General features: G+C 38.7%; 1 protein-coding gene across 22 annotated transcripts in view; it reads left to right on the top strand.

The window, feature by feature from the left end:
* The window catches only part of NRXN1 (neurexin 1), a 1,245,618-nt gene that overhangs the window by 1,081,716 nt on the left and 136,141 nt on the right, over positions 1-27,761 (top strand). For 13 of the 22 annotated variants that reach the window (XM_075535224.1, XM_075535215.1, XM_075535222.1 and 10 more), the window contains 2 exons: positions 14,616-14,705; positions 16,114-16,433. In XM_075535224.1, coding sequence (XP_075391339.1) covers positions 14,616-14,705; positions 16,114-16,433 — 410 coding nt within the window. The remainder of the gene's footprint in view (positions 1-14,615; positions 14,706-16,113; positions 16,434-27,761) is intronic. The other 9 variants (XM_075535230.1, XM_075535229.1, XM_075535227.1 and 6 more) reach the window with 2 other exon arrangements.

Genomic DNA, 27,761 nt, shown 5'->3' with positions numbered 1-27,761 from the left:
GTTTATATACAGTAGCTTTTACCCTGTGCCCCTTTTGCCTTTTTTTTTTTAAACTTTCCTCAGCGGACTCATGTTGTACATTTCCTTTTGCGCTTGGTTTACTTACTTCGCTTAGGATGATTTCCTCCAGTTCTTCACACGCGGCAATATGCTTCCTGCATTCATCGCTGCTTTTTAGCGATGCATAGTACTCCATTGGATGTATCTACCATAGTTTTTCAATCCATCCATCCATTGATGAATATTTGGGTGGTTTCTATCTCCTTTCAGCACATTTTTAATGCAGCTTTTGTGGTAAAATTAGGTGCCTCAGCTGATATTCGGGTTGGTTTACACTCAAGTATATACAGCAAGTATATACAGTATATTAGTCATGAAAACCCCCAGACCCCATCTCCAACACGGTGGCCGAATCCTTGTTTTTTTCCAAAATTGGAAGCAGTCTTCGATGCCATCCCTTCTGCATACCTCCTTTCACAGATAACATAACTGCCTTACTTTATGACCACACAATTTCTGCTTCTGTCGGTGGTTTAGGTATCACTTCTTTGTCGAATGATTATGTGGGGAGGGTGGACAGAGAGAAGATTCTAAGTATTCTATTTGGAGTGTGTTTCTCTGAAGAAGAGGGTCCCATGGAGGGAGGAGGGGCTTTGGACACACTGGGTGATACTATCAGAGGGGGTGACACTAAGTGATCAGCTATAAAATTTCTGGGCAACCTTTCGGCAGAAATATATTATATATTTTTCATCTCTACAGTTAATGATAAAAACAAAAATATATTTTCTAAACCCAGTTTACATGCATCCACGTACCTACAAGGCTAAAAGTTCATGCCAAATGTACTTTTTGAGCCTTTTCATGCACTCCCGTTAGGGCGGAAGTGACCACTCACAAGGATGCTTCAAATGACTTGGTTTGATTTGCATGTGCTACAAGCACTTGCTTTGTTCTTAACGATGCTCTTGTTTGCATAGTTATTGATTTTGTCAAATATTTTTGGTGCTTTCGCTTCAATATTGTAATAAGTAGTTCTTATAAACGTATCTCAAAACATTTTTTACAGCATGGAATAATAAGGAAAGGAAAAGGGAAGTCAAGAGAGGTTTCCATTCAGTGGCTAATAATAACTCACCCTGTAATTCACTGTGGGAAGAGTTAACACAATTGTGTTGTTAGTTTTCCTATTACCTAAGAATATTCATTTATGAAATTCAAAACTGTGTTCAGTGCATATTTTTATGATTAAAATGGAATTAAAAACCATTACAAAGGGTTCTGTATGCTCTGACATGAATTGGAGTCCATGGGGAGAGGGTGATACCAGGAGCTACTGCACTAGTTGATACCACCCCTGGTGACAACGCGGCTGTACAGTGTTCATACTGCACTGAAGCCCCATTTTGAAACCTGCCCTGTCTCACTGCTGTCTAAAGCTTTCTCCTTTGTGGAGCAGCTTTGTCACAAGGCTGCTGACACAGAACAGATTTCTGTCCTCTGAATTCCATTTTCCCAGGGGGCAGACATTTTCTTTCTGTGTGTCTTTGTCCAGTTAATGACCTCCTTTTAGTTGTTCCTGTTGCCTTACAAGTACCTATGCATATGCCTCTGAGAGAAAGGTACATCGCTTGTTAGGAAACGCAAAGATGTTGATAATACACTATAGATGCAGGGAAGTCACTTGATACTGCCGCTAATTCCCTTTATCCCTCCAAGTTAAAAACAAAAATCAAATGTCACTCTTTCCACCATTTACCTCAATGGCCCGTCAGTGCTTAAGTGGGTGAGCAAGGCTTTGTGCTGACTATCTATTCCTCAATATATAACATTAGCAGTGTCATAGCGGATAATAGACATGACACAACCAACACACAGTGGCTAGTATTTTCTGGATGCTGACTATGTACTCGGGAGTTCCTGTGAGGCGTTAATGTTTAAGCACTCGGTTGCTAGCCTACAGGTTGGAGGTTCAAGTTTATGCTGAGGCACCTTGGAAGAAAGACCTGATGATTTCCTTCTGAAAAATTATGCACAAAGAGCTGCCATGAGTCTGAATCAACACTATAGTAGTTGGTGTGACTTCGTTTTACTATGTTCCAGGCTCTGGACTATGGCATTGGCATACATAATTTCATTTATGTTTACAAAAATCCATTTTATAGGTAAGAAAATTGAAGTTCAGGGATATTATACACCCTCCCCAATGGTACCCAGCTAGTCAACGAAGAAGCCAGAAGTTGAGTCTAAGAATCAGAATCCATTGTCTCAACCAGCAGGGTTTCTCTTTATGACTCTGATCACATGAATTCTTCTAAGAGGTAATGGCCGGCGTAGAAGTCAAACGTGTCTTGGGAGAAACTCATTATGAGATTTTAAGTTCACTGTGATATTTGAATTGTTTCCAAAGAGGAAAGTGGTTATTTTATTTAAGAGGCTTTACCCTCTTTAAAATTGAAGGGGTTAGCAATAATCCTATAGTTGTAGCCCACCTTGCTTTCGAACCTCCAAAGGAAGTTTCGTGCTAGGAAAGCAGATGAACTGAAGTCCATGAGAATTAGGCTAGGATGCCATAGTCACCAGACTTACTTTTTCCTCTTCTGAAGAATAAGAACAATTTGATAACCATTTACAGGACACCACAGGCAACATATACAACTGCACTTATTTTTCTTCTGCAGATCAATCAAAATATGAATCAGAATGTACTAAAAAGTCATAGTTGATATGAAAGGAAGAAGTTCCCGTTGTGCCAAATAATTCTCTAATTTCAGCACTCAATAATTATGAAAATAAGCCTTAGAAAACATGTATTTCGATTCTTGTTAGGTTAGAGAAACTTAAATGTTGTGACATTCTGATTTAGAAAGTGCTCAAGATTTTAATATCTGGGAAAATGCCAAGGTGCCACCTGTAAGGTAATGTGAGGCTGCTCTTCATTTCACCCTTTAAAAATGCTCTCTTTTTAGCGATGTCGATCAGTGGCCCTGTCTATTTTTGCATGTGGTAAACCATTAGTCTATCACGAATGTTACACAGCTAACACAAAAGAACTCGTTAGTATATTTAATAACAGAGTATGACCTCTAATTTATCAGAGTAGGTTACTCTGTATTTTGTTATCTGCTTGTCTCTATTACTTTTCATTTCTTGCTGCTGGTTTTTGATATGATACCTTGTCTCTCAGCATTGGACAGCCAAAAGTACGGAAAGGTTTGGGAAAGAGAAAAAACATAAAACGCACTCATTGTTCTACATTTACACTGAGACAAGCTACACAGTCCACAGAGTCCCTTTATTTCTCACCAATCTGATGGAACTACAGAAAATGACGTATTTGAATGTGCATGGCTAATTGGAACATGTGCTTAGACATGTTAGGTCCGAAGGCACCCTGGTCCATAGTGGGTTGGTTATGTTTCATGCTGCTAACCGCCATGTCAGCATCCAACCCGCCAGCTCTCAGCAGGTGAAAGAGGAGGGGTTCTCTTCCTATAACGCTTTACAGCCTCAGGAACCCAAAGCAGCAATAACGTTCTATCCTATAGAGTCAGAATTGATTCAAAAGCAGTGTGTTTTTTTGTTTTATTTTTTTCTTTACCCGGTTGGCTACATGATATAACTCAGAGAGACATATAAGGAGACATCTCCTAAGCATTTAATTTCTTTCCCAAATGCCACTGGATGGTGCAATAGATGCCTATGGCCTTCCTGCCCAGCAGCATCACCACTTTCCCGTGAAGAGGTTCTTTAACTGCATCCAAAGACCTAGGATGTCACCTGAATTGTTTCTCAGCAGAGGGGCTGACGAGCACCAGCTCTCTCCGGCTGTGTGAAGTGAGTGACGGAGCACTTGGTGCATACCACTCATCTTATTATGGCTTGGCATTAAGGTCTACATCTATTTTAGAGAAAGGGCTCTTTGGTTTTTAAAAGAAGAGGGAGAAAAACTACACTATATATACATAGCATCAGCAGCAGTAAATTAAAATTTGAAAAAGTTACCTAGAATCCCTTCATTTAAAAAAAATCTTCATTTTCACTGATACCTATAATGATGCTTCAAGACAAAAATTTCTACAAGGATTACATGATATGATAAAAAAGTAGATGCAGTGGTCAATAATTTCATGTAATGAAAGAGGAATTTTCAATCGTCTTGGGGATTAATATCACTTTACAGTTACATCATTATTTCCTTATTATTGCAGTACAATAGGTACTGAAATGATAGTTCTCATGTGTGTGATCTTGAAAACCCCTTTGCGCTCTCTCACGCCTGCCGTACTTGCTCTGGTCCTTGTGCTCTCTCTGACCTTCTGTGGTAACTAATTCATTCACACTGTGGTTCATCACATCATGATGGCAAGTTATCTATGACCTGCTGCTTCCACTTTAGTCCCTTATTGTTTTAACTTTCCTCACGTTGCCTCTTGGCTCACAGACAGAATGCACCTTCATCCATCAACGAATCTGAGAGACGATGCCTGACACCAAGCTGTCAGTCAGGGCTGTGTGGTGGCCTCATTGGGTCAGATGGCTCTCCTAAGTTTTAGATAAGTTATATGAAGGGAGCAAGGAATGTGGTTATTGGAATTATAGGAGAATCAAATTTGGGAATTGAAACGTGGTGAGGGAAAGCAGATGTGGATGAATAGGTTTGGTTATGATGAGTGGATGAATACAGGGGATTCTGGGAAAGGGCCGAAAGAAAACACACATGGAAATAGATGGAAAAGAAGCAAAAAGAGGAAATATGAAATGCAAGTAAAATTTATTTTAGTGTTTTGCAGAATCCCATCCTTTCTCTCATAAGCTAAACAATTACAGCAGTTTGGCTGCTAGTGACTAGAATCCTCTCCGTTTCCAGCTTGTCAGTGGAGAGGGTCCGCGTTAGTATCAAAGAGAACGTAAATTATTTGCTTGGGACATGCTTGAATAGTTAGGGGTAAAGAGAAGGAATGGTAGAAATATTGAAGGAATGGCTCTGAAGGTAGTACATACCAGGGGATCATTTTAAGAGGGAGAAAATGAAATACGCATCCACACTGGAATTTCAACAAATAGATTTTTCTCCCACAACTATGGAGCTTTTGGGGGGGAAGATAACAGGTTGCAGTTTAGGTGAGAAATTCTCAGGCCACACTTGTTCAATCAGGACAGTTACGTCTCTGCTGTGCCCTCTCAGAGGCAGGCTCTCGGACCCTCAGCCACCTGGCCAGGCCTCTGCCCTGTTCAGGCAGTGCTACAGAGCTCTTTAAATGCAGAGCTGCCAGGGAATAGTCAAAGGACATGATATTTCACTTTAAGCCTCAGTCCAAAGGCACTTAGCTCCAGCTCCATGGTCAGCAAATTCCATTCACCAAGATAATAGGTTTTGAATATCTTTACTTATTTCTGTCACATTTTCTTAATTTATAAAATGGAAATAGCAAAAATAATTTCTTTACAGATCTTCAGATGTTTGAATCAGTTTGTTCATTTTCTAAGCCTAGGTGGACAACTTCACTATATCAGGCAGTACCTTATGGGCAATACTCTGACAGTTTCTAGGATACGAGTGAGAAACAGAAGACTGAAGGCAAAATGCTGGGCTTTTATAACAGAGATTTTGACGAGTCATCGCTTTAATAACTATGCTATAGAAAATTATTAGAGTTTCCAAACGGGTTCTCTGTGTATTACATATGATCTTCCAGTAATTGTATGAAATTTTAGCATCAGTTTCTTCATTGATTACATAAAATCTACTTATTTCAGAGCACTGTGGTAAAATAAGGTAAGCATATATGAGGGCGGTTACAAACACGTATGATAAAATTTCAATAGCTTTAATTCCATTTTTCCACAAACTTTTGGAAGCCATCTTGTATTGGCAAGTTGCACAGTGCATAAAACTTAAAAGCCAGTCAACAGATCATTTTCATATTTTTCTTTATTTCACCTTCATATTTAGAACCTAGACTTTTCAGGATGCATGAAACCAATTCGTAGGCTGCCTTGCTCGTTAGATGTGTGAGAGAAGCCGCTTTGTGTTCTGGTAGTGTGTGTTCATCATCCAGTGTGGTCCTCAAGACACGAAAGGCAACTCGAGGCCCTCCCAGTGGTATGTCAGAGGTTAACGGAAGGCCATTGAAACAAAATGCCACGGAACTCACGGCCATCCCGTCAGTGCTGACTCAGCAACACTGGAGGACAGGGATCAAATGCCCTGGGGTGTGCAAGACTAACTCTTGACTGGAGTAAAAAGCCTCGTCTTTCTCCCATGCAGTGGGAGGTGCTTTCGAACTGCTAACCTAGTGGTTAACAGCCCCATGCCTGACCTCCTCCACCACCGTAAAGAGTTACATTCTATGAAGCCCACACCCATGCAGGGTCGCCATGAGTCACAGGGGACTCGGTGGCAGAGAGTATTGTTTGTTTGGGTATTTGTTTTGGAGGCTCTGTCCTCACGGTGTGAAGATCAGATCAGTAACTTCTACTTGCCAGTTTTGTAGAAAGTTAGATTTATATCATTTTTACTGCAGTCCGAGGAAAGCATGTTGGGCTGCAATCCTCAGAGCTGGCAGTTCAAAATCACCAACTGCTCAGCAGGACAAAGACTGGGCTTTCTACCATCACCACCTGGCACCGTTTCTGAGACGGAGTCAGCACTGACTTGAAGGCAGTGAGTTATTAGTCAGATGAAAGCAGGCTTCCCTACAAGCAGTTCATATTTATTGACGGACTTTTAAAGCTTTAAAGCAAATGCTATCATAAAAATGCACATTTTAATTTACTGTTGAGAAACCACAGTAAAATAAGTCTACAATATTATATTCTTGGTAATTATTTTGGAAAGCATATCTACTCTAAGACGGTGCCTTTCATGGCCTTCATGTGAGATACAGATATTTCCTTCTGATCAGCTGAACTAGCTGTCTGGGAAACAACAAGCAAACAAATATGTGTTTTCTCCTAATGGCGATGTACCACAGTGAGCCAGTCTTAAGCTAAAAATCATTGGATTGAATTTAAACATAATACATTCATTTTATATAAGAGATTTTCTCCTTCAATTCACTATTCTAATAGAAAGGTTACAATTGGTGAAAGAGGAGCAGGGTTACTGAGTCATAAATACACAAGCCATTAAGGAAGACTGGAATAGAATCCAAGTTGCACTCCTGGTGGTATAGTGATTGCACATTGAGTTGTGATCCTCAAGGTCAGCAGTTCAAAACCACAAGCTGCTGTGCAGAAGAAAGACTGGCTTTCCACTCCTATAAACACAGTCTTGGAAAAACAAAGGGGCAGTTATACCCTGTCATATATAGTTTACAGACACTATGAGTCACGTGGATTCATGCTGATCCATAGAGGCAAATATTTCTCTCTCACTGTATGAGTAGTTCAAGATGAAATTGAAGGAGATAACTATCTATCTATAAGACAAAATATTATGTCCTTTGATTTCAAAATAAATCATTAAAATATATTATGCACATATCAAGGATATAAAAATAATAGTGTATAGGATGGTCATTTTAAGTGTATCATCTGTATCTTTTTCAAAAGCTTAGTCCTTGGAAAGTGTCACTGATATTTAAAATCCACTTATTTAGAACATTACCTGTTATGTATTACTTTATTTGTATTCTTTGTATGACAATCACACACATAATATTTAATGGTAAATTATGTGGTGATGGTGTTGACTATTTTAAAACATAGAGTAATTTTACAATGCTGAATTAAGCTGTCTATTTTATGGTCTGTACATATCCAAGTCTTATTTAAATAAGCCACTTTCTTATTTTTAATAAATATATATAAAAGAAGATTCCTATTGTTTTCTGAACATAGTGACAGCTTTTCCAAAACTCTTTCTGCATCTTTCCCCTAAGTTGAAAAGAAATAAGAAAAGTTTGGAAGAAACAAGTAGATTTATTTTTACTTTTATATCATCTGGACATATGTTGAATACATAACATTGCTTTTCCTTATATTCTTCTTCCAAGAATATTGGTGTGTCATATCAAAAAGTGGAACTTTTATTTCCAAGAAGAAAATACATCTCAGGAATTCAAAATAGATAGATAGATAGATAGATTGATAGATAGATAACATTCTATCTACTGACCAATAGTTACAGAAGTATGACTAATATTTTGTTTCCATTTGCTGTCTGGGTCCACTCATAGAGTTTAACTCAATGTCAAGGATTTGAGTTTATTGTTTTTTTGTTGTTTACCTTAGATATTAAAATATCCTTGTTTCCTTTAAGCCATACTCAATTAATATCCAGACAGAACCCAAGTTAAACAGGTCTCAGATAAGGACAAATTCTGCTTACCATTTAACGTTATGTAATTTTGCATTCATTTTCAAAGGATTGAACCGCCTCTACGCACAATAATTTATTCATCAAAATCGCTTGCTGCGTGCATTATTTTTTTAAATCATGTAACAGGCTTCAAGCCATTTTTTCTCTAAAGCGTTGGTTCTCAACATTTTTAATGCAGCGACCCTTTCATACAGTTCCTCATGGGGTGCTTACCCCCCACCCATCAAATTACTTTTGTTGCTACTTCATCACTGTCATTTTGCTACTGTTATGAATAGGGCGACCCCTGTGAAAGAGTTGTTAGGCCTCCAAAAGGGTCGTGACCCACAGGTTGAGAACCACTGCTCTAAAGTAAAGCTAACGCAGAACCAGATGCACCTGCTCCAACTCACCTACAAACTCCAATTAAAGCCTTGAAAGACTGAATTGGACGTGGATTTCATCTGTAACCAGTGGGGCTGGCTACCTATACTATAAACCCGTTACCTTCCAGTATATTATGACTTGATTAGCGTACCATAGTGTTATCAAACATTGTTGATGACTAGGAGAATAAAACTTCCTGGGATTCAATAATAATACCAGATGTTACATTCTAATTATGGAGTGATCCGCTTTTAATTTTTCTTTTCAACCCTGGACTTGGTAGCGTGGATCATAACATATAGTGCCTTATATGGAGATGGTCAGCCCCTTCAGAGCATGCATCTGTGAGCCCTTCTTCCTGAAGTATTAGGAGTATTTAATATTTCAAAAATTAAAAGAAAAATGAGCTCAATGTTTATGTAGTTTCGTTGTGTGAAAAATTAATTCAACAGAGAAAGATATCTGCTTGGTGACCTTTGTAAGTGGGCACACAAACAGATTAAACTCACATAAATTTAAGTAGCTGGAAGAAGAAAACAAATGAAAACTATGAACTTATTCCTCTTTTATCAGCAGAAAAAAAAGTGTGAGGCTAGATTCTACTCGCTTTTCAGTGAAAAGCTCTGCTTTCATAAATCTCACTTGAGACCTCAGCCTATTGTTAAAGTTGAGTTGCATACTCTTGAGAAGGTTGAAATTATCCATGGCCTTATTCAATAATTCCAAAATAAATAAGCCATTCACAATGGGTCATTATCTTTTTCTCTTATTTAGAAACCATGTGAGGAAAATATCTTTTGTCCAAAGATTCATTTTAGGTTTGATTTGAATTTTCACATACTTGCAACTTGGTTTAAATCTCATCACAGGTAATACAGTCACACCAAATCAACCTGTTTCATTTGACTGTCTACAAACGTTCTGTTATACTGGAGTGTCAAGTTTGTTTCTCCACAGAGAAAAGTAAAGGGCATCAGAAGTTATATTTGTCTTGGAAGTTTTCCAAGCAATTGGTTTGTTATATATCCTTGATATTGATGTTACATGTTTGAGGTTTAGATGTCTATTAAACTCTGGTCTGAATTAAATATAATCAATAATACCATGTAAACCTATTGTGTTGGCAAGTAATATATCACTGCTATTCCATAAAGAAACAATAAATTTGGGGGCAAATTCTTAAAATAATTGACATTTGTTACCATTTGTCATCTATCTCTTTTTCATGAAAGCCAGAAGTTGGAAGTAAAGTGTAGACCTATGATTGGTAAACCCAAACCCTCTGAACTGTTTTACATTCAACACTAGAGGAAGTTAGAAATCACCCACTCAAACACCCCGTGCTCCATTTATATTTATCTTCACTGGGCTAAGAATAGGTTTATATTGATGCTGATACAAGAAAGGTCTTCATTTTTGTTCTAGTAGAAGAAGAAATGATGTGGAGCATAGGCCGGCATAGATATTGAATTGAAGTGAACTCTGATGACTCTTCCATTACTCCTGGAAGGAACCCTCCGAAATGAGATCACTGCCATCGAGTTGATGTCGACTCACAGTGACCCTCTTGGGAGGGTAGAACTGCTCCTTGGAGTGTCTGAGACTGTAAATGTTTACACATTTCCTGTAGTCAAAGGCCCTTCTGTCTTTTGTGGAGGGGATGGTGGTCTTGTACTATGAACCTTGCCGATTCCAACCCAAAGGGTTTCCACTCTGCCACCAGGGCTTCTTGTGGAAAAATTAAAACGCTTGCTCATTGGTTCAACATAAAACCTGTTAAAAACAAAAACTCTCTGAGCTAGAAGGCATTGACATTATAAGACATTTGCCTGACTTATAAATTATCACCTGTTTTCACACCTATTTCTTACACCTACTGCGTTTTCTAGGTTTTTGGTTGGTCTTGCTGCCAGGGAGGTTTCTTGGTTATTCATTGAGAATGCAGTGTCTATGTCCTTAGTTTACCTGACTCCATTAAAGACATTCTAGAGCCACTGTTGACTAAATTCTTTTTACATCAGACATATCAACTATTCTCTGATGGAGAGAGGTATATCTAGAGGGCAAATTATATCTTCTTTGTACGCGTATCCATGCATGTGTGTACTGTCATTCAGTCATTCAAAAAGAATATGTAAATCTTGGCAATTTTTGTTGTATTTAGGCTATTGCCCACCTTCTTTCTCCAAATCTTAACAATAATCAGAGGCAGCAATAAAGCCGGTGTGGCAGGTGTCCAGGATGCTACTGGCAGGGATGTGCCACCGAGTAGTCTCGATGAACACACTCATCAATTTTATCACCAGCTGTGAGAGATCATTCAGCACATTAATACTAAGAGTTACACAGTTGAGAGCCTCCAGGGGTCAAGGCAGACTGCATGATTTGCTGATTTATAAAGAAAGGAATCTAAAAAATAATTTTATTTTGAGCAGACTATAGACCAATTTCTATCAATGAAAGATGCTGTTGTACGAGTATGGAGGGCCATAATGTGCTAAATAAAAGATTAACGAGCCTGAGTTGTGCACCTATTATGGTAAAATCATCTAAAATATAGTGTCGACTGTTTGCTGAGAGATGTCATTCCAGTGCTTGCAAAAGGTGCTATTTACCATTGATATGTGTTTCACTTTAATTACTGGTTTTGTTATATCAGGTGGTTATTACTAAACAAATAAAGGAATGATTGACTTACAAATATTCAAATCAGTGACAGCTCATCAGATAAATACAGTTATAGTTGCTAAATATGATAGCTTCATTGTTCCTTTGGACAGTAATAAGGGGAATCTTAGCTTTGTGTGGCACCTTCTCTGTGCACAAATATTTGCTCTTTTAAAGGTTGTTAACAAGCTGCCATCTAAAATTAAGATATCTTTCACGATTTCATTTTGTAGAAAGTAACTGGGAGGTCATTGGGTGGGGACTGTACAAGGAAAGGGAATATGACATTGTAAATAATGATTGGTACTTAACCGCATGAAACATCAGCATGTAGAGGACAGATAATTTGTATAATAGGCAGTCAAAACTTCAAAACTCATTTTGTGACTATCAGTAGCTAGGAAAGCCTATAATCTGGTGTCCTGAGGTCTGGTTGTGTTGTTTCATAAGATTTGAACTGCTAGCTGCAAGATCCATAGTTCAAACTCACCAGCTGCTCCTCAAGAGAAAGATGAGACTTTCTGCTCCAGTAAAGATTTATAGCCTCAGAAGCCCTATCTTGAGTCTCTGTGAGCTGGAATCAGCTCAGTGGTAGTTGGTTTGGAGTTTGGGGATTTTGTTTAGGGATGTCAGGGAAGTCTTTCTGGGGAAGTGATACTCTTGGCAATAGTTGGCTAAAGCGAGATGGCCGGAGTTCATGAGTGGCACAAATGGCTAGGTGCTGGACTAATAGGTGAAAGGTTGCTGTTTTGAGTCCACCCAAGTCCCAAGTAAGACCTGTCTTCAGCCTTGAAAACCTGTGGTTGCCATGAATTAGAAGTCACTCAACAGCAAGTAAAAAAAAGCAGCAATAAGAAGGTGAAGTTAGTATGGGGACGGAAGGAGACTATTTTAAATAGAGGAAACTGCAAACGCAAAACCCAGAGAGGAGAAAGGTAAGCATCCAAGGCACTGAAAGCCTTGTGAAGCTAAAAGAAGGGGGAGCCATGAGCTAAATCAGGAGAGACAGGAAGGGGTCAAGTTGTGGAAGTCTTTGTGAGCCTCATTAAGGGTCAGAAAGGTTCCCCAAAAGGCAATGATAGGAGTGATAACAATGTAAGTGGCAGGTGGGATTGCTTGTGGAGAGGAATCAGGGATATCTGTAGAAACAACCCCAAACAAAGCAAAACCCCAAACTCAGTAATACAGCAAGACCGAGCTTGGAGGCTCTGCTAGAGTAGTGACTATGGACGTGAGTCAGTCAATTCGTCATGAAAAACTCTCTAAGGAGTCAGTAATCCTCAAGTAGCCGAGAGAATTCGAGCATTGTGGATTTGTGTGAACAGTGAGCAGGAAATAAGGCCTTAGAGCAAAAGGCATGGGTTTGTGAAAAATAATATTTTATTCCTACTTTCAAATCTTAAAAGCAACACATGCGTATTACATAAACCACATTGAAGCCTAAAATATTTAAGTTATCAATAAACACAGTGTCTTAAGATAACCAATATTAAATTGCAGTACAAATATACATATATGCATGCATGCCAGAACACACATTGTGCACACATTTTTAGAAAGTGTGATTTTAAAGCTTTGTAAACTTTCAAAAATTAATATTTCAGTACAAAGCTATTCTTATGTTACAAGATATTATTTTCATACATTATCATGATTACATCACATGTTGCTGTATAAATGCATTGTAAGAGGGAAAACTCAAAAGTTCATGGAAAAAGTGAATTAAAAGATAATAAATTTTTGCATGGAAGTTTTGAAGTCTTCTCAGGTTGGAATAAAGCAAATCTTGGCTATTAGATAAATAGATTTTTTTCAATGATTTATTGTCATGAAAATACCATCACATACAGAAATAGGCACACGAAGATTGTTTTTATTAAACTTTGCAGTTGGCTCCACAGTGATACATTTACATCATCTGTTTTTCAATATTTTTATTTGTGTACATGCTTCAATAAAAAAATTGATAGAATCAAAAAATAGTCCTTTTTAAATTTTTCTAAAGCTATGTGACTAATGGCCTGTTGAGTTTATTGCGGTAAGCATAGTGTATAAAAATATTAGCATCAGGTAGAAATTAAATTAATCTTAGCTTAAGAAAAAATTCCTCTCATTTTCACTAGTGTAAGCCCCTCTCCTTTCTTGTGATCAGTTCTTCCATGCATTAGGTTTTTCACATCTGAATCGTCACCTCAACCGTACTCAAATGCCTTAGCTTGAAATTTCACGTTCATTAAGTACTACAGAATAAGAACACTTTTCTTGCAACCTACACTATTGATCACTTAGACGGCAGCCTCCATTCTTTGTAAGTGCTTTACAGATCAAGAAAGCATTCATCTATTTGCAAGCATTATTCCAGGTCAATTTAAACATTGCTTCCGATAGATTGTGTTCGAAACTGTCAGGCTCTCATTTAGCTTATGAATGCGATCAGTTTGTGGCTTCCATCGCCCCCTGCAATTGTCATGTAGTTTATAGAATTGGCTAATAAATAGCAGATATTTGAGTTGAGTATATAAAAACAAGCATAAGTTTCTTTTCAAATGGTATATGTTTCGACATGGTATGTGTTAAAAGAAACTGAAGAAGATTCGAATCAGGTCACTTTTGTCAAAGCCTTTTCCTGCAACAGATTTGGATCATGCAAGCGGCAGTCTCCTATGATGGGCACGTGGCTCATAACCCGATCTGTGCAGAATACACAAGAACAATTCGGACTGTGTGGTTTCCTTAGATGAGATAGGAATTTCTGTTTTCTGAATAGGAAATAAAGTATGCTAGGGCTCTTTTAGATGCTTTAGTGTGCCAAAGTTGGTATATTAAGTTTGGTGTTCATAAATTACTAATCTGGTTGAATGTATTTTGAAAACTTAAACCTGTTTCACCTGAACATGTTTAACTAGTTAATAAGAAACATCAAAAAGACAAAACCCTGAGGTCAATGGTCATTTTCTGTAAAGCTATGATATGCTGTTTAAATTGGTGGTTCGGGTCTGTCTATAACATAAGTTCAATAACCTAGCTCAAATGCAGATTTCTAATTTTCAATTAACATAGGAATAATTTTGTTTGCTAAAATAAAATAAATGAATGAATGAAAAGTCTGAAACATGAAATGTTCTAGGTAGAGCTTTTTAAAATTCCAAATTTCAAAAAATCATGTGGCAACTGTATAGCTCGAGCTTTAAGTATTAACTTTTAACCTTTGACCTTACAGATTTTAACCAATGAAATGTCTCTTTAAACTTTAAAGGAAACAATGATAACGAGCGCCTGGCGATTGCTAGACAGCGAATTCCATATCGACTTGGTCGAGTAGTTGATGAATGGCTACTCGACAAAGGTAAAAACATTGATTAAAACTTCAAATAAAAAAATAATTTGAACATAACCAAGTAGTTCTTCATTGTAACACTAATAAACATAAAAAATAAATTTTCCGTAAAACTAAATTAAAAACAAATTTAAAACAGTAAAATGTAGATAGTAATATTTGCATACCTTGTATAATAATTTCTATACCTTTTTTAGACGTATCAGCTGTTTAATAATCTTACCCTGTTAACTTAAGGTTAAAGGGACTGTGAAATATAATCCACTAACTCAATCTTTGAAGGAACTCACAGCAAGCATTAACCCAAAATGATAAATCATTCATAGATTATGTTACATGGTCCAGCCTCTAAATTATTAACTAAAATATATGTAGTTCGGATATCTTTATTATGGTCCTGAAAAACAAAACAAACCAACCAAAACAACAACAACCAAACAAACAAACAACTCTTTGCTTAAACTCTAGGCATCTTAAATAGCGGGCAATATGAGTTGCCGGTCCAAATGAAGTCCCTTTAACGTTTGCAAGCTTCTAAGAGCATTTGGGAACAAGCCCTCATGAAAACTGAACGTAAAGTCGTGTGCATGCTTGTTATGAGCAGAGGGCACTCTGCCGAGACTGGATGTCCGTTTGATGATCATGGGGATGTTGCTGAGAATTGCTGTCTGCTGGAAATGTGCCATAGATTCTCCATCGGTTTGTGTATCATTCCCGAAGCCGCTTTTCACATCTGAAGCCAATTTGTTCCATCTTGTTTTATTTTGATAGACTTGCTGAAAGCCAATCAGATAAATATTTTTGAATTTTTGTCTCTGGCAGGCTCAGTGTAAACCATGCATTTCCTTTCAGTGCGATTGTTGCCGGGGGGAAAAAAATACAAATAAAAATAATATAAAACCATTCATATAACAATGGACAATTGCCTTAAAAGTTAGCATTTTAAAGCCTAGATATACGTACCTGTGACTATTATCTGAATTATAAATTTTTTACCATAAATTTAAATTAGATTTCTGCTACTCTAGATTGGTATCTGCTAGTGGTAATCTCAGAATGACAAGTACTTGAAATAGTAGATTATCTCACTTGTTTATTTACCTTTTAAATTTAGCAACCAACAGCATAACATCTTGAGGGAAAGGGCCTCCACTAAAAATTGATTTGTCAGATATATCTTTGATTGGTTTTTTAGCAAACGCACAACATTTACAATAAGTTGAGAATTTATAAGTATTGCCAATAAGTATGCATTCCATGGACACCTCATTTATAAGCAATGAATTATGAGTCAACTGCCTCTCTTATAGTTTATTGCTCTCATTATCCACTCCATGAAAGATCTGTTTTATCATCCTTTGTAGAATGTAGAGGTCACAATCAACACTTTTGCATGTATGTAATATTATTTTTACAGGGCGTCAGCTCACAATCTTCAATAGCCAAGCAACCATAATAATTGGCGGGAAAGAGCAGGGCCAGCCCTTCCAGGGCCAGCTCTCTGGTCTTTACTACAATGGCTTGAAAGTTCTGAATATGGCAGCCGAAAATGATGCCAACATCGCCATAGTGGGAAATGTGAGACTGGTTGGTGAAGTGCCTTCCTCTATGACCACCGAGTCGACAGCCACTGCCACGCAGTCGGAGATGTCCACGTCCATTATGGAAACCACCACGACCCTCGCTACCAGCACAGCCAGACGAGGAAAGCCGCCCACGAAAGAGCCCGTGAGCCAGGTGAGTGCCTGGATGGTCTTCCTTCCTTCGTAATGAAGCTCATCGAAATGGGCTTCCTCCTATATGTGCCATTTCCTGACACAGCTGTTCCATGGTCTCGGGCACGGCATCTTCCCTTTAGACTTGCTTCGTACAGCGCGCTTGGTTTGATGTGAGGATGACATGTGGCTGTGTGGTTAGACGGAGTTTTTTCGGGGTTTTACAAACTAGTTTGCTTTGGTTTGTCAGTTGCTAGATGAGAGTTTTGATTCATAACCTGGAGGCAATTGCTGATCGCAGAGGTGTTTGAATTTTAAGTCCAACGACGGAATAAGTGAACGAAGTATTTAAAAGTCTCTGTTCAAGTGCGTTTAGCGCTGTAGCCAAGTCAAAGGAAGGGCAATTTGATCGTCTGAGAGGAAGACACTGTTACAATCGTTCTTAAAGTTTTATATTTTAGAGGTTCAAATTTTTGAATTGGTGCATGATTGGTCTACCTTATTTCTTTCATATGGAGCAAAATACTGTTTGTCTGTAAATGTGGTATTTCAAATCTCTCTCAGGATAAGATGTGTATGATATATGGCTAATTTCTTTCACCTAGAGTGTTCTTAATTTTCTTATTGTTTAATTTTATGTCTAGATATGCTAAAATAGAATTGTTGCTACATATATTTCTATTATTTAGAAGTATAATTCTCTTATGTGTAATACTATGCTTGGGTGTAATGTTAGGGGTTAAAGTTAAATCGATGAAGGACGCAGGAAGAAAAATCTTCATGGCCTATGATGATGGGAGTCTATAGATTGCTGTTAACAGTTTGGCTATCCTGTTGACGTTCATGGCTTTTAAACAGACTGTGACACAATGTCTTTCAGAATTGTTCCTTTTTATTGATCCAAAACTGCTTTGTTTCTAATATTTGATGAATGTCCATTTAGGTGCTACATAGACCTTTGCAAAATACATGACTAGTTTTTTTTTTCTAGAAAACCGCATTTAAAAACTTATAAATATTTTATTGGGGGCTCTTACAACACTTGTTACAATCCATACATCAATCGTATCTGACATATCTGACATATTTGTACATATATTCCATCATTCTTTTCTAGACATTTATTTTCCATTGAGCCCTTGGGAATCAGCTCCTCTTTTTTCCCTCTCCCTCCCCACCCCTTGTGACCTCCTGATAGATTGTAGATTGTTAATTATTTTCAAATCTCACACCAACCTCTGTCTCCCTTTCCCTCTGGTTTCTGTTGTTCTTCCCCTTGACTCAGGGTGTGTGGTTATGTACCACTCCTTGCGACCGATACCCCTCTTCCTCCCAACTCTCCCCCCCTTCCCCCTACCCTTTTGCTATCTCTATTCCCATTCCTGTTCCTGAGTTCCATGCGTTGTGACTCTTATCTCTTGCCTATACCTATGTACATGCTACTATCTAGTCTAGATTGGGAAGCCGCACTGGGGTCATGATAGCTGGGGGCGAGAAGGCCCAAGGGATCAGAGGTATATTGCGTGACCCATTAGTGCGCTACTGGACACTGATTTACGCAACCCCTCCCTGTGATGCCTCTGTGGGAGGATGTTCCATGGTCCATAGATGGACTTTGGGTCTCTGCTCCAACCCCCCTCCTCTATTTTGTTTGTTTGTTTGTTTACTGTTTGTTGTTGGTCTTCTGATGCCCTTTGCCCAGTCTCGATGACACCTCACGATCGAACTGGCTTGGTATTTTAGTGTTGGATGGCCGCTTGTTTAACTTCAAGCCTTTAAGACCCCAGACACTATATCTTTTAATAGCCAGGCACCATCCTCTGTCTTTACCATATCTGCTTATACACCCATTTTGTCTTCAGCAATTCAGTGCATTGCCTTATAAATATATGTACATTGGCAAATACCACTATTGTTATGGATTAATGTATTACATAAGTGGACACCTATATTAATCTCCCTATAGAGGTCCAGGTCTATTTGCTGGTCCCCAGGAGACCCTCTCTCCTGGTTCTAATGGAGATCCGGAGGCTACCCCTCCTAGCCCAAAGTCCATTCTTAGGGATCCTCAGAGGCTCTGTGACTCAGCTTTACCCCAATTGCTGATCTGTATGCTCCATTCCCACACTGTCTCCTCCCCCCCCCCCCCGTGTGCCCCCATGATTGTCCCCTATCTCAGTATGCTCCAGTTAGGGGACAACATGTCTGGAGCTGTTGGTAGTCCCACAGTCCTCTCTGTGCCCAGCAGCTCCATGCAGGGACCACATCCTCTGGGCTCGGTGTGCCGATATGGAGTCTAGGCCGACTGCCCCTTTCTCTTTTTCCCTCGTGGTTTGCTTCTGTCTGGGTATGGTAGGTCGGTTCCTTTCCCCCACCAGAAGGTATAATGTCGCAGAAAACTGCATTCTAAAGAGGCAAAAAATGAAGACATTTATGTATGTATTTCTTTATTTAATGTACTTCTTTAATATTTGAAAATTTTATTGTGTTTGCCGTGGTGGCTGTCCCAGCATCCAATACTTTTCCCATGTACAATTTAGTGGCATAGATTGCATTTTAAAGTTCTGCAACTCTTTTCATCCTTTTATCTCATCCATCTGGTCCTTCTTCATTAATATAAACTCATTGCCCCCAAAATAACCCTCTAATCTACTGAGTTTCTATTTTCAGTAGTCTCTTCTATATATAATAGTTCTCAAATGGGCACAAGGCGCAAGGCAGGCATTCATTACTAATTAAACTACTGTTTGGTTTAAAAAACACTTCAAGGAACGTTTTTTTGTTTGTTTCCGTCCTAAATATTATCTTAGGACGATAGTTTTAAGGATTCATTCAGCCTTCTTGGATCTAGAGAGTCTGAACTGCACGAAAATTTTAAGTTCTGTTTTGCATTTCCCCCTTGTGGTCCAGACTGTTCTATAGAATCTTTGATCAAACACTTAGTATTGGAAGCTAGAAAACACTCATTTATAAAGTTGTTTTTATTTCAAGTGTTTGAAAAGGTCAGATTTTGGGGAAATATAGTGGAAGCAAATTGTGCTTGCAATAGCACACTATCTATTAATCGGTATATACATCCCAAATTAAGAAAAGAAAATACATTGCTTATTTTTACCTTGTTTGTGAGTGGTATAATGAAGAGAAAATGTTCATAGAAGGGGTAGTCTATACATTTTCAATACAGTGTTGCATGTATTTACCTACATATACCTATTCTCCTTCGCCTCTCCATTTTAAAAAAAATCTTTGTATTTGCTAAAAATTAAAACAAGTTACTTCATAGGATGCCCATCCATAAATATTTTTGAATAGCCTCTACATGTGCCAAACATGTTCTAGGGTTTGAAGGTGTATTAGTAGCAACAAAAACAAAAACCTTACTCATTGAACCTAAATTCAAATAGGAATTATTGGAATAGAGGGTCATCATTTTGTTGATTTTATCGTGTTTGAACTTGTAAGCTGGTCGATAATATATCATTTATCACCTTGCATAGACCCTTGTAGCTTTGCACGGATATTTGAATGACCTCTGGTGCCATTCAACTACAGTTAAAAGGTCTTTCCTGAAAGTTCATTACTGCTTTGTTATTGTTGTCCTTGATTGTGGTTTAGTGAAGCTCGTTCTAAAGATTAATCTGAGAAAGGTAAAAATGAGCAAAGGAATTGAAAGACAGCTTTCTTTGTAAGAGTTACATTCTAGAACTGTCAGAGTTGTAAATGTTTCTGTGCTTAAAATTTGAAGTGGTCACATAGTTTTAGTACAACACTAGTGGAGTTACAGGGGCTTTGGTTTCTACCCAAATAGAGAAAGAATGGTCAAGTTTGCCGGTATGTAGCTAATCAACTGGGAACTATTACATAATGAGAAAATGTACTTTTTTAAAAAGCAAGTTTTCTGTTTCATTTGAAAGCTAAACACCTAGAAATGTTTAAGTAAAAGTAAAGGCATTTTATAGTAATATTAATTAATGAAAAAGAAAAAATAACTGATCTTTACTTGTCAATGAACAAAATCCTTTTTATTATAAGCTATTACAGGTTTAAAGACAGCAATGGTTGATAGATATAAATGATTTAATCAATGAGTGATTACGTGGTTCATTTAAGGAGATATTGGCTAAAATTAAAGATTACTGTTATCATTAAAAGATAGACATCTTTAATCTTTAAATTTTTAGCAGATCAACTACAATTAAATAATTTGGATAAATATATTATTTTACAAATATACAATTGTGGCAACAATGTTTTGAAAGTTGGATTGTTTCTAAAATACTCTTTTATAAGCATATTATTCTAAGTAACAATGTGTATATATGTCGGGGAGAAAGTAGAAGAAGGCATATTATTTATTTTTCAGTAGCTGAAATATGTGTTTGTGAATTGTTCTTACCTTAAAATTGATTTTTATATTGTCTTTCAACTGCAAAGACATTACCCATCCATGTAAAATCTAAAGTGTTTTTTCTTTTTTTTGAGACTTTAGTCCAACGTTCAAACAGTAGGGAGTGATTTACAATGCTAATTTGGAGGTTACTCTCTGACCCATTTTTCCTAGTTGCATAAAGCCTCTTCCCTTAAACCCTGTCAGAAGTGACCGGGTCTGCCTGCTTTAATCCACTGCCTTACTAAATCCTGTAGCAGGAAAGGGTCATTTTATTTTTCAAAAGTCATTCTGGACTGTTTTCTCAATCAACGTGTATTTTCCTCAGTGATAGTGCTGAGCCACTTAAGCTGCAAGGCAATGTACCTTGGGGTGATTACATGTTTTAGAACTATGGAAACAGATTTTTGGTCAAGCAGAATTAAATGGGATTCCTTTCCAATAGATGAGATGAGGTTTGTTCAGCCATCCTGCAGGGCAAGTAGCAGGGAAGAAAAGCATTTTGGTTTTTACTGAGTCAGAAAATAAAAGCATATTCATCAAGCTGTTCTCCCCTAAGATCCTGTTTATAATCTTATTGAAAAGTAAATTTACCAGGAGGGTGGGGTAGAGAAGGGGAACCAATTATAATGATCTACATATAACCTCCTCCCTGGGGTGATGAACAACAGAAAAGTGGGTAAAGGGAATTGTCAGACATGTAAGATATGACAAAATCTTTCTAGAGACATTGGGCTTGCTAATGGAAAATGAACACCATTTGAAAAAAAAATTGTACGCAATTGTATGCAATGTAAAATGATTTCCATAAAAATTATTTTAAACTAACAAAATGCATTTTGTAACTTCCAAGGAAAACCATCATTTTTTATTAAAAATATTAATTAACCTTAACTGTGGCCTCATTTTTAAAAATAAATGTATTGTTCATAATTATATGTATTTCTCAAAACTACTCTGAATTTTGAGAATAATAATAACATGAATAATTAATTTTTTTCTCTAGTCAAATCATTCTGTTGAATTCATATAATTAATGTACATCTTTACAGCTACTTTTAGTACATATTGAAAAGAAAAACACTTGTGTGTAGATTTTAAAGTATATACAAATTATTCTAGAGGAATAATGCCTGCCTAGAAAAATGGAATGCATTATGATTTTAAATGTGGGTAAGAAAATATGATTTAGAAGGTACCCCCTATCTCACTATTGGTAAACAAAGGTGTTAGGTTAAATGCATGTTTAAGAGTACATCTTTTAAAAAATCTTCTGTAGAATCTCTTTTTTGTTGCTATCTTGCATCTTACTGAAAAGATGCCTTTCAGTTAAATACTACCTTAATTTTGAGACATATTCTGACAGAGTTAGTTCTCATAAGATAGCCTGCCATTCATCCATCCATCCATCCATCTATCCACCCATCCATCCCACAATGTTTGCTAATCCCAATTCTCATACCAGGTTCTATAGCACAAACAAGCAAACAAACAATAACCAGCAGAAGAGAAAATATGTTTGTGGTTAACGGAATATGAAATGGGAATTCATCTTGAACAGACATGCACAGATTACTCATGATATAGGTTCTAAGAGGTATATTTTCTCCTCCAGCATGATCAAGTGAATAATGACAATGACAGCCAGTAACATGTTCTGTTGGAGAACTAGAAGTGAAGCCAACAAAATAAGTCACTTGTCATTCTATGATCCTCACCTTCCTGATACAGCCACTGAAGGCAAAGTACATGAATAAGCAAATGTGGTGAAGAAAGCTGATGGTGCCTGGCTATCAAAAGATATAGCATCTGGGGTCTTAAAACTTGAAGGTAAACAAGCGGCCATCTAGCTTAGAAGCAATAAAACCCACATAGAAGAGGCACACCAGCCTATGTGATCATGAGATGCCGAAGGAATCAGTTATCAGGCATCAAAGAACAAAAAATTATATCATTGTGTGCTCACCTCCATGATACAATCGCTGAAGACAAATGGGTGCATAAGTAAATGTGGCGAAGAAAGCTGATGGTGCCTGGCTATCAAAAGATATAGCATCTGGGGTCTTAAAAGCTTGAAGGTAAACAAGCGACCATCTAGCTCAGAAGCAACAAAGCCCACATGGATGAAGCACACCAGCCTGTGTGATCACGAGGTGTTGAAGGGATGAGATATCAGGCATCATCAGAACAAAAAATCTTACCATAGTGAATGAGGGGTGTAATGTGGAATGGAGACTCAAAGCCCATTTGTAGGCCACTGGTGATCCCCTTGCAGAAGGGTCTTGGGGAGGAAATGAGCAAGTCAAGGTGCAATATAGCAATGATGAATACAACTTTCCTCTAGTTCCTAAATGCTAAACCATACCCCCCCTCCCCAACTATCATGATCTGAATTCTCCCTTTCAAGCCTGGCTAGACCAGAAGTCTGGCTAGACCACTGGTATAGATAGGAACTGGAAACACAGGGAAGCCAGGGCGGATGATCCCTTCAGGACCAGTGGTGAGAGTGGCGATACTGGGAGCATAGAGGGAGGGTGGGTTGGAAAGGGGAAACTGATTACAAGGATCTACATGTGACCTCCTCCCTGAGGGATGGACAACAGAAAAGTGGGTGAAGGGAGACATCAGACAGGGCAAGTTTTACAAAATAATAATTTATAAGTTATCAAGGGTTCATGAGGGAATGGGGAGCAGGGAGGGAGGGGAATCAATGAGGACCTGATGCCAGGGGCTTAAATGGAGAGCCAATGTTTTGAGGATAAGGGCAATGAATGTACCAGTGTGCTTTACCCAATTGATATATGTATGGACTGTGATAAGAGTTGTATGAGCCCCTAATAAACCGATAAAAAAAGATATCCTTCTTATGCTTCTAATGTGTGGTTCTCTGGCTTCTAATAAATGCCTTATTAATTAGATCAGAAATTTAATAAGCTCCTAGAGTATATGCATGTGTAAGGCAGAAACGGAAGCTAACTGTGTAGCTGGGTAGTATTACTGTTCAAACAAAAAAATCCAGAGCAGTTGCCACACAGTTGATTGCAACACCTGTGAGTCAGAGTAGGGACTGTGCCCCTGATTGCCAGACCTTTCTTCAGTGTCCTCTGGGTGGAGTCACAGTGCCAAAGCTTAGGGAAGAGCCAACTGTAATAGTGTTTGCGCCACCCAGTTAATGCAACTGTCTTAACTGAAGTATCACTGCATCTGTGCTCTACAGCTGAAGAAATGATGGCGTGATGTGAGTGCCATCCAAACCTACTCCCTCACATACAGCAGAACACTGCCTGCTCCTACACTATTCTCACAATTGCTCCTTGCTGGAGCCCATTGCTGCAGCCACGGTGCCAGTCCACCTCATCCATGCCTTTCCTCTTTTCCCACCTCTCCTCTCTCCCAAAAAGGATGTCCTTCTCCAGGGACTGGTTGATCTTGGTAACATTGACAAAATACATCAGCTCAAATCTCCCCTGTTGGCATCTACAGAGCATCTGGTTTTATTTTTCTCCAAGACAACTTTGTTTTGTTTTGTTTTTACTTTGGGCACAGTCCGTGGTATTTACAGTATTTCCCACCCAACGTCATAGTTCAAAGGCATTGATTATTCTTCGAGTTTCCTTATTCCATATCCAACTTTCACATGTATATGAGGTAATTGAAAATCCCCTGCCTTGGGTCGGGCCCACCTTAGTCCTCAAAGTAACATCCTTGCTTTTCAGTACTTTTCAACAAAGAGGTCTTGGGCATCAGATTTAATCAATGCAATCCACCGTTTGATTTCTTTACTGCTGCTTCCACAAGCATTGATTATGGATCCAAGCATGATGAAATCTGAGACAACTTTGATCTTTTTTCCTGTTTATCATGCTGTTACCTTTTGGTTCAGTTTTGAGAATTTTCGTCTTCTTTACATCCTTGCTCTTCATCAGCTTATGCTTCAAGTCTCCTTCACTTCTAGCAAGTGCAGTTGAGTCAACTGAATACCGAAGGTTGTAATTATCTTTCCCTCAGTCATAACACCACCTCCTTGTTTATATAATCCAGCTTCTCCGATGATTTGCTCAGCATACAGATTGAAGAAGTATGGGAAAAGGATACAATCCTGACCCACGCCTTTCCTGATTTAAGCTATGAAGGATTCCCTTGTTCTGTTCACACAACTGCTGCTTGATCCACGTACAAGTTCTGCATGAGCACAAGGAAGTTTCTAGAAGTCCCATTCTTCTCAAAAGTAGTCATAGTTTGCTATGATCCACCCAGTGGAATGCCTTTGCAAAATTATAGCATTGAGGAGTCAGAAACATCTACTTCTCACCTTTCAGCCATTTCTTTATCCAACATTGCAAATTTATGCCATCCAACTGATTGGTACATTTAGCAGGCAACAGCTACAAAGTGCTTCTTCCAAGGTCTCTTGGAGACCTTGCTGACCTGGAACCATCACCTCCCTCATGCTGGAGGGTTATGGGGAAAGCCAACTCCTCACACCATCATGGGATCGGTAAGTGCAATTATACAATTAATATATATATGTCCTAGAGAAATAATAGGCGAGAGAGGAAAATGAAGGTGTCAGACACATTTCATGGTAGCATGCTCACCCCTGGACAGCCATGATCTCACCAGCTAGGTCCACGCACAGCTCAGACTAAGAGGGCAGGAGAGAGCGAGAGTGATTTATTACTAACCAAGGCTTATATATCATTTGGGTATGTGCAACCCCTGATTACAGGTAAAGACATATGTCACAGGAAGGGGTTGTACTGTAGGCATATGCATAACAGGAAGGGGATGAACGAGGGCTGTCCACATAATAAGAAGGGGAGGGACTAGGGGTATACATGTGATGAGAAGGGCAGACCCTAGACTCAATGTGACAGCTTAACCTTGGTCATCCTTCAGTGGCCTTGACCTCCCTGGGCTCTCCTTCAGGGAAACAATCTATTATCCTTACCAGAAGGGAGTGGCCTCTACTTAGGGTGGGACGGACTATACAGTCTGATTGCTCTAGATAAGGGGTGTCTAGCTCAATTAAAACGCAGGCCATTTGGTATAATAGGCAAGATTCACATGGGCCACATCACATTTACACATTTTGTTAAATTCATATTTTGAAGTGAGGATTCAGGAATATGGATAGGACCATTAAAACACTATATAGTTGCTTTTATTTAAACATTTATTTTATGTATTTATAAAACTAAAATTATTCTTTTTTACCCGATACTTGCCAGCGCTTTCCTCCTACTAGTTTTCACTTACCTTTTATGTTGTGACCGGAAAATATAACAAAGTAACTAATAATAATACAAAATGTTGCACAGCTGACAAACGTGTTGCACAATATAAATGGCTTCCCTCTAAAAATGTGCACCCAGAGTGCTCTGTTTAACCTTTTCACTATTGGGATCTGTTTACATTAGGTGACACTGAGAGTGGCAGACATATCACTTCCAAATGTCACCAGAACAGAATCAATGCATTTATACACATCCACAGGCCCCCAGGAAAGGCACTGGCCCACGTGTCTACTCACCTTCAGTAGTTAAAGGTTTAACGAGGGAATTGTGTGTATGGCATTGCCTCCATTTCCCCTAAGCCTTATTTTCTTCATAACAATATTTTTTGTATTTTCATTTTATTTCAGAGCATCGCAGGTCACGAAAAAATTACCTCAGGGCCGCATGCAGCCCATGGGTCAGTCGGTTTGACCCCCCTGCTCTAGATGACTGATAACCCTTAGGGAGAATAACCTCTGAACTTCTTTCATTGACCTCCAAGTGTATAGTCATTCACCATGTGTAGCAAGCAGCTAGGTTTGGCATGTATTTGGGGGAGACAACTTGAGGGAAATCTTTTTGTATCCCACAGAGGGTATCTCCTCCAACTGTGTTGCTGCCACAGAATGTGGACCTCCTCCGTGGCCATTGCCATGGCCTCTGGTCACACCCAGCCCACAGTGCACCTGTTCTGAGTCCCCAGCTCCTTGAACGCAAGGCCATATGGGCTGGGAAGGGAAGAAACAAGCCAAAGACCGAGGCATCAGGGATTGAGTATGGAAGAAATGTGTGAGCAAGTTCTCTGACATTCTAAAGTGAACTGAACCGAGTCTGATGCCTGGACTTACACTTGGGTATGTGTGGCCAGAATCCCAGCCCCTTCAAAGAAGGCTACCAAGAAGGCTCAGTGACTTAGCACAAGTGACTTGGCAAAGTAGGTTACAGGGTCCTGTAACAAGTGACTTGGCAAAGTAGGTCACAGGGTCCTGTAACAAGTGACTTGGCAAAGTAGGTTACAGGGTCCTAAGCACAGGGCTTGCCAGGGTGAGTGGCTCTATCTAACTTTGCCTTCCTCTCCACAGAGGAGTAACCTTGACCTGAACTGGCCACACTGATGAGCACATCACTAAACCTCAACTGTTATTATGACTGCAGTAATGTTTATATATATAAATATACATGCTTTAAAAACGCAGGCAAATGGGGGATCTAAACACAGAAAAAAGAAAAATCCTTCATGTTCACATAATTCTCTGTTTTGCATGCTGACCTCTTCTTTGGAACATGACCTTGTGAATACATGAGGAGTGGGTGTAATTTCCCCAGTTGTGTCCAGGCTCGCAGCTTCTTTCCAAGGCCTTTCAGGTAATCCACTCCTCTGGGCACATGACCTTCATCTAGAATCCCATCACTCCTCGACCGTCTTCCAATCTTAATCACCCAGTTGTGATCTTCACCCAGGTGCCACAGTGCTGTGTTGAAAGTGAAAAGACTCCCTCCCTTAATGTGTGTGCTCAGTAACTTAGGATGGAGGTCAGACCCCTTTTTTCTCATCTGCCTCACTAGCAGTTCTTCTCCAGTCTCCTCCACACTCCTCTCCCTAGACTAAGTGTATTCTTAACAGACCCTATAGGTCCTGCCCTCTCACATGCTTATATCCTCTGCATAGAAAGGCCTATGGCTTTTT

Source organism: Tenrec ecaudatus, chromosome 17 (assembly GCF_050624435.1).
Source record: "Tenrec ecaudatus isolate mTenEca1 chromosome 17, mTenEca1.hap1, whole genome shotgun sequence".
In the NCBI taxonomy this organism is placed as follows: Eukaryota; Metazoa; Chordata; class Mammalia; order Afrosoricida; family Tenrecidae; genus Tenrec; species Tenrec ecaudatus.
Note: the sequence above shows the minus strand (reverse complement) of the source record. Positions and strands in the feature narration are given on the sequence as shown.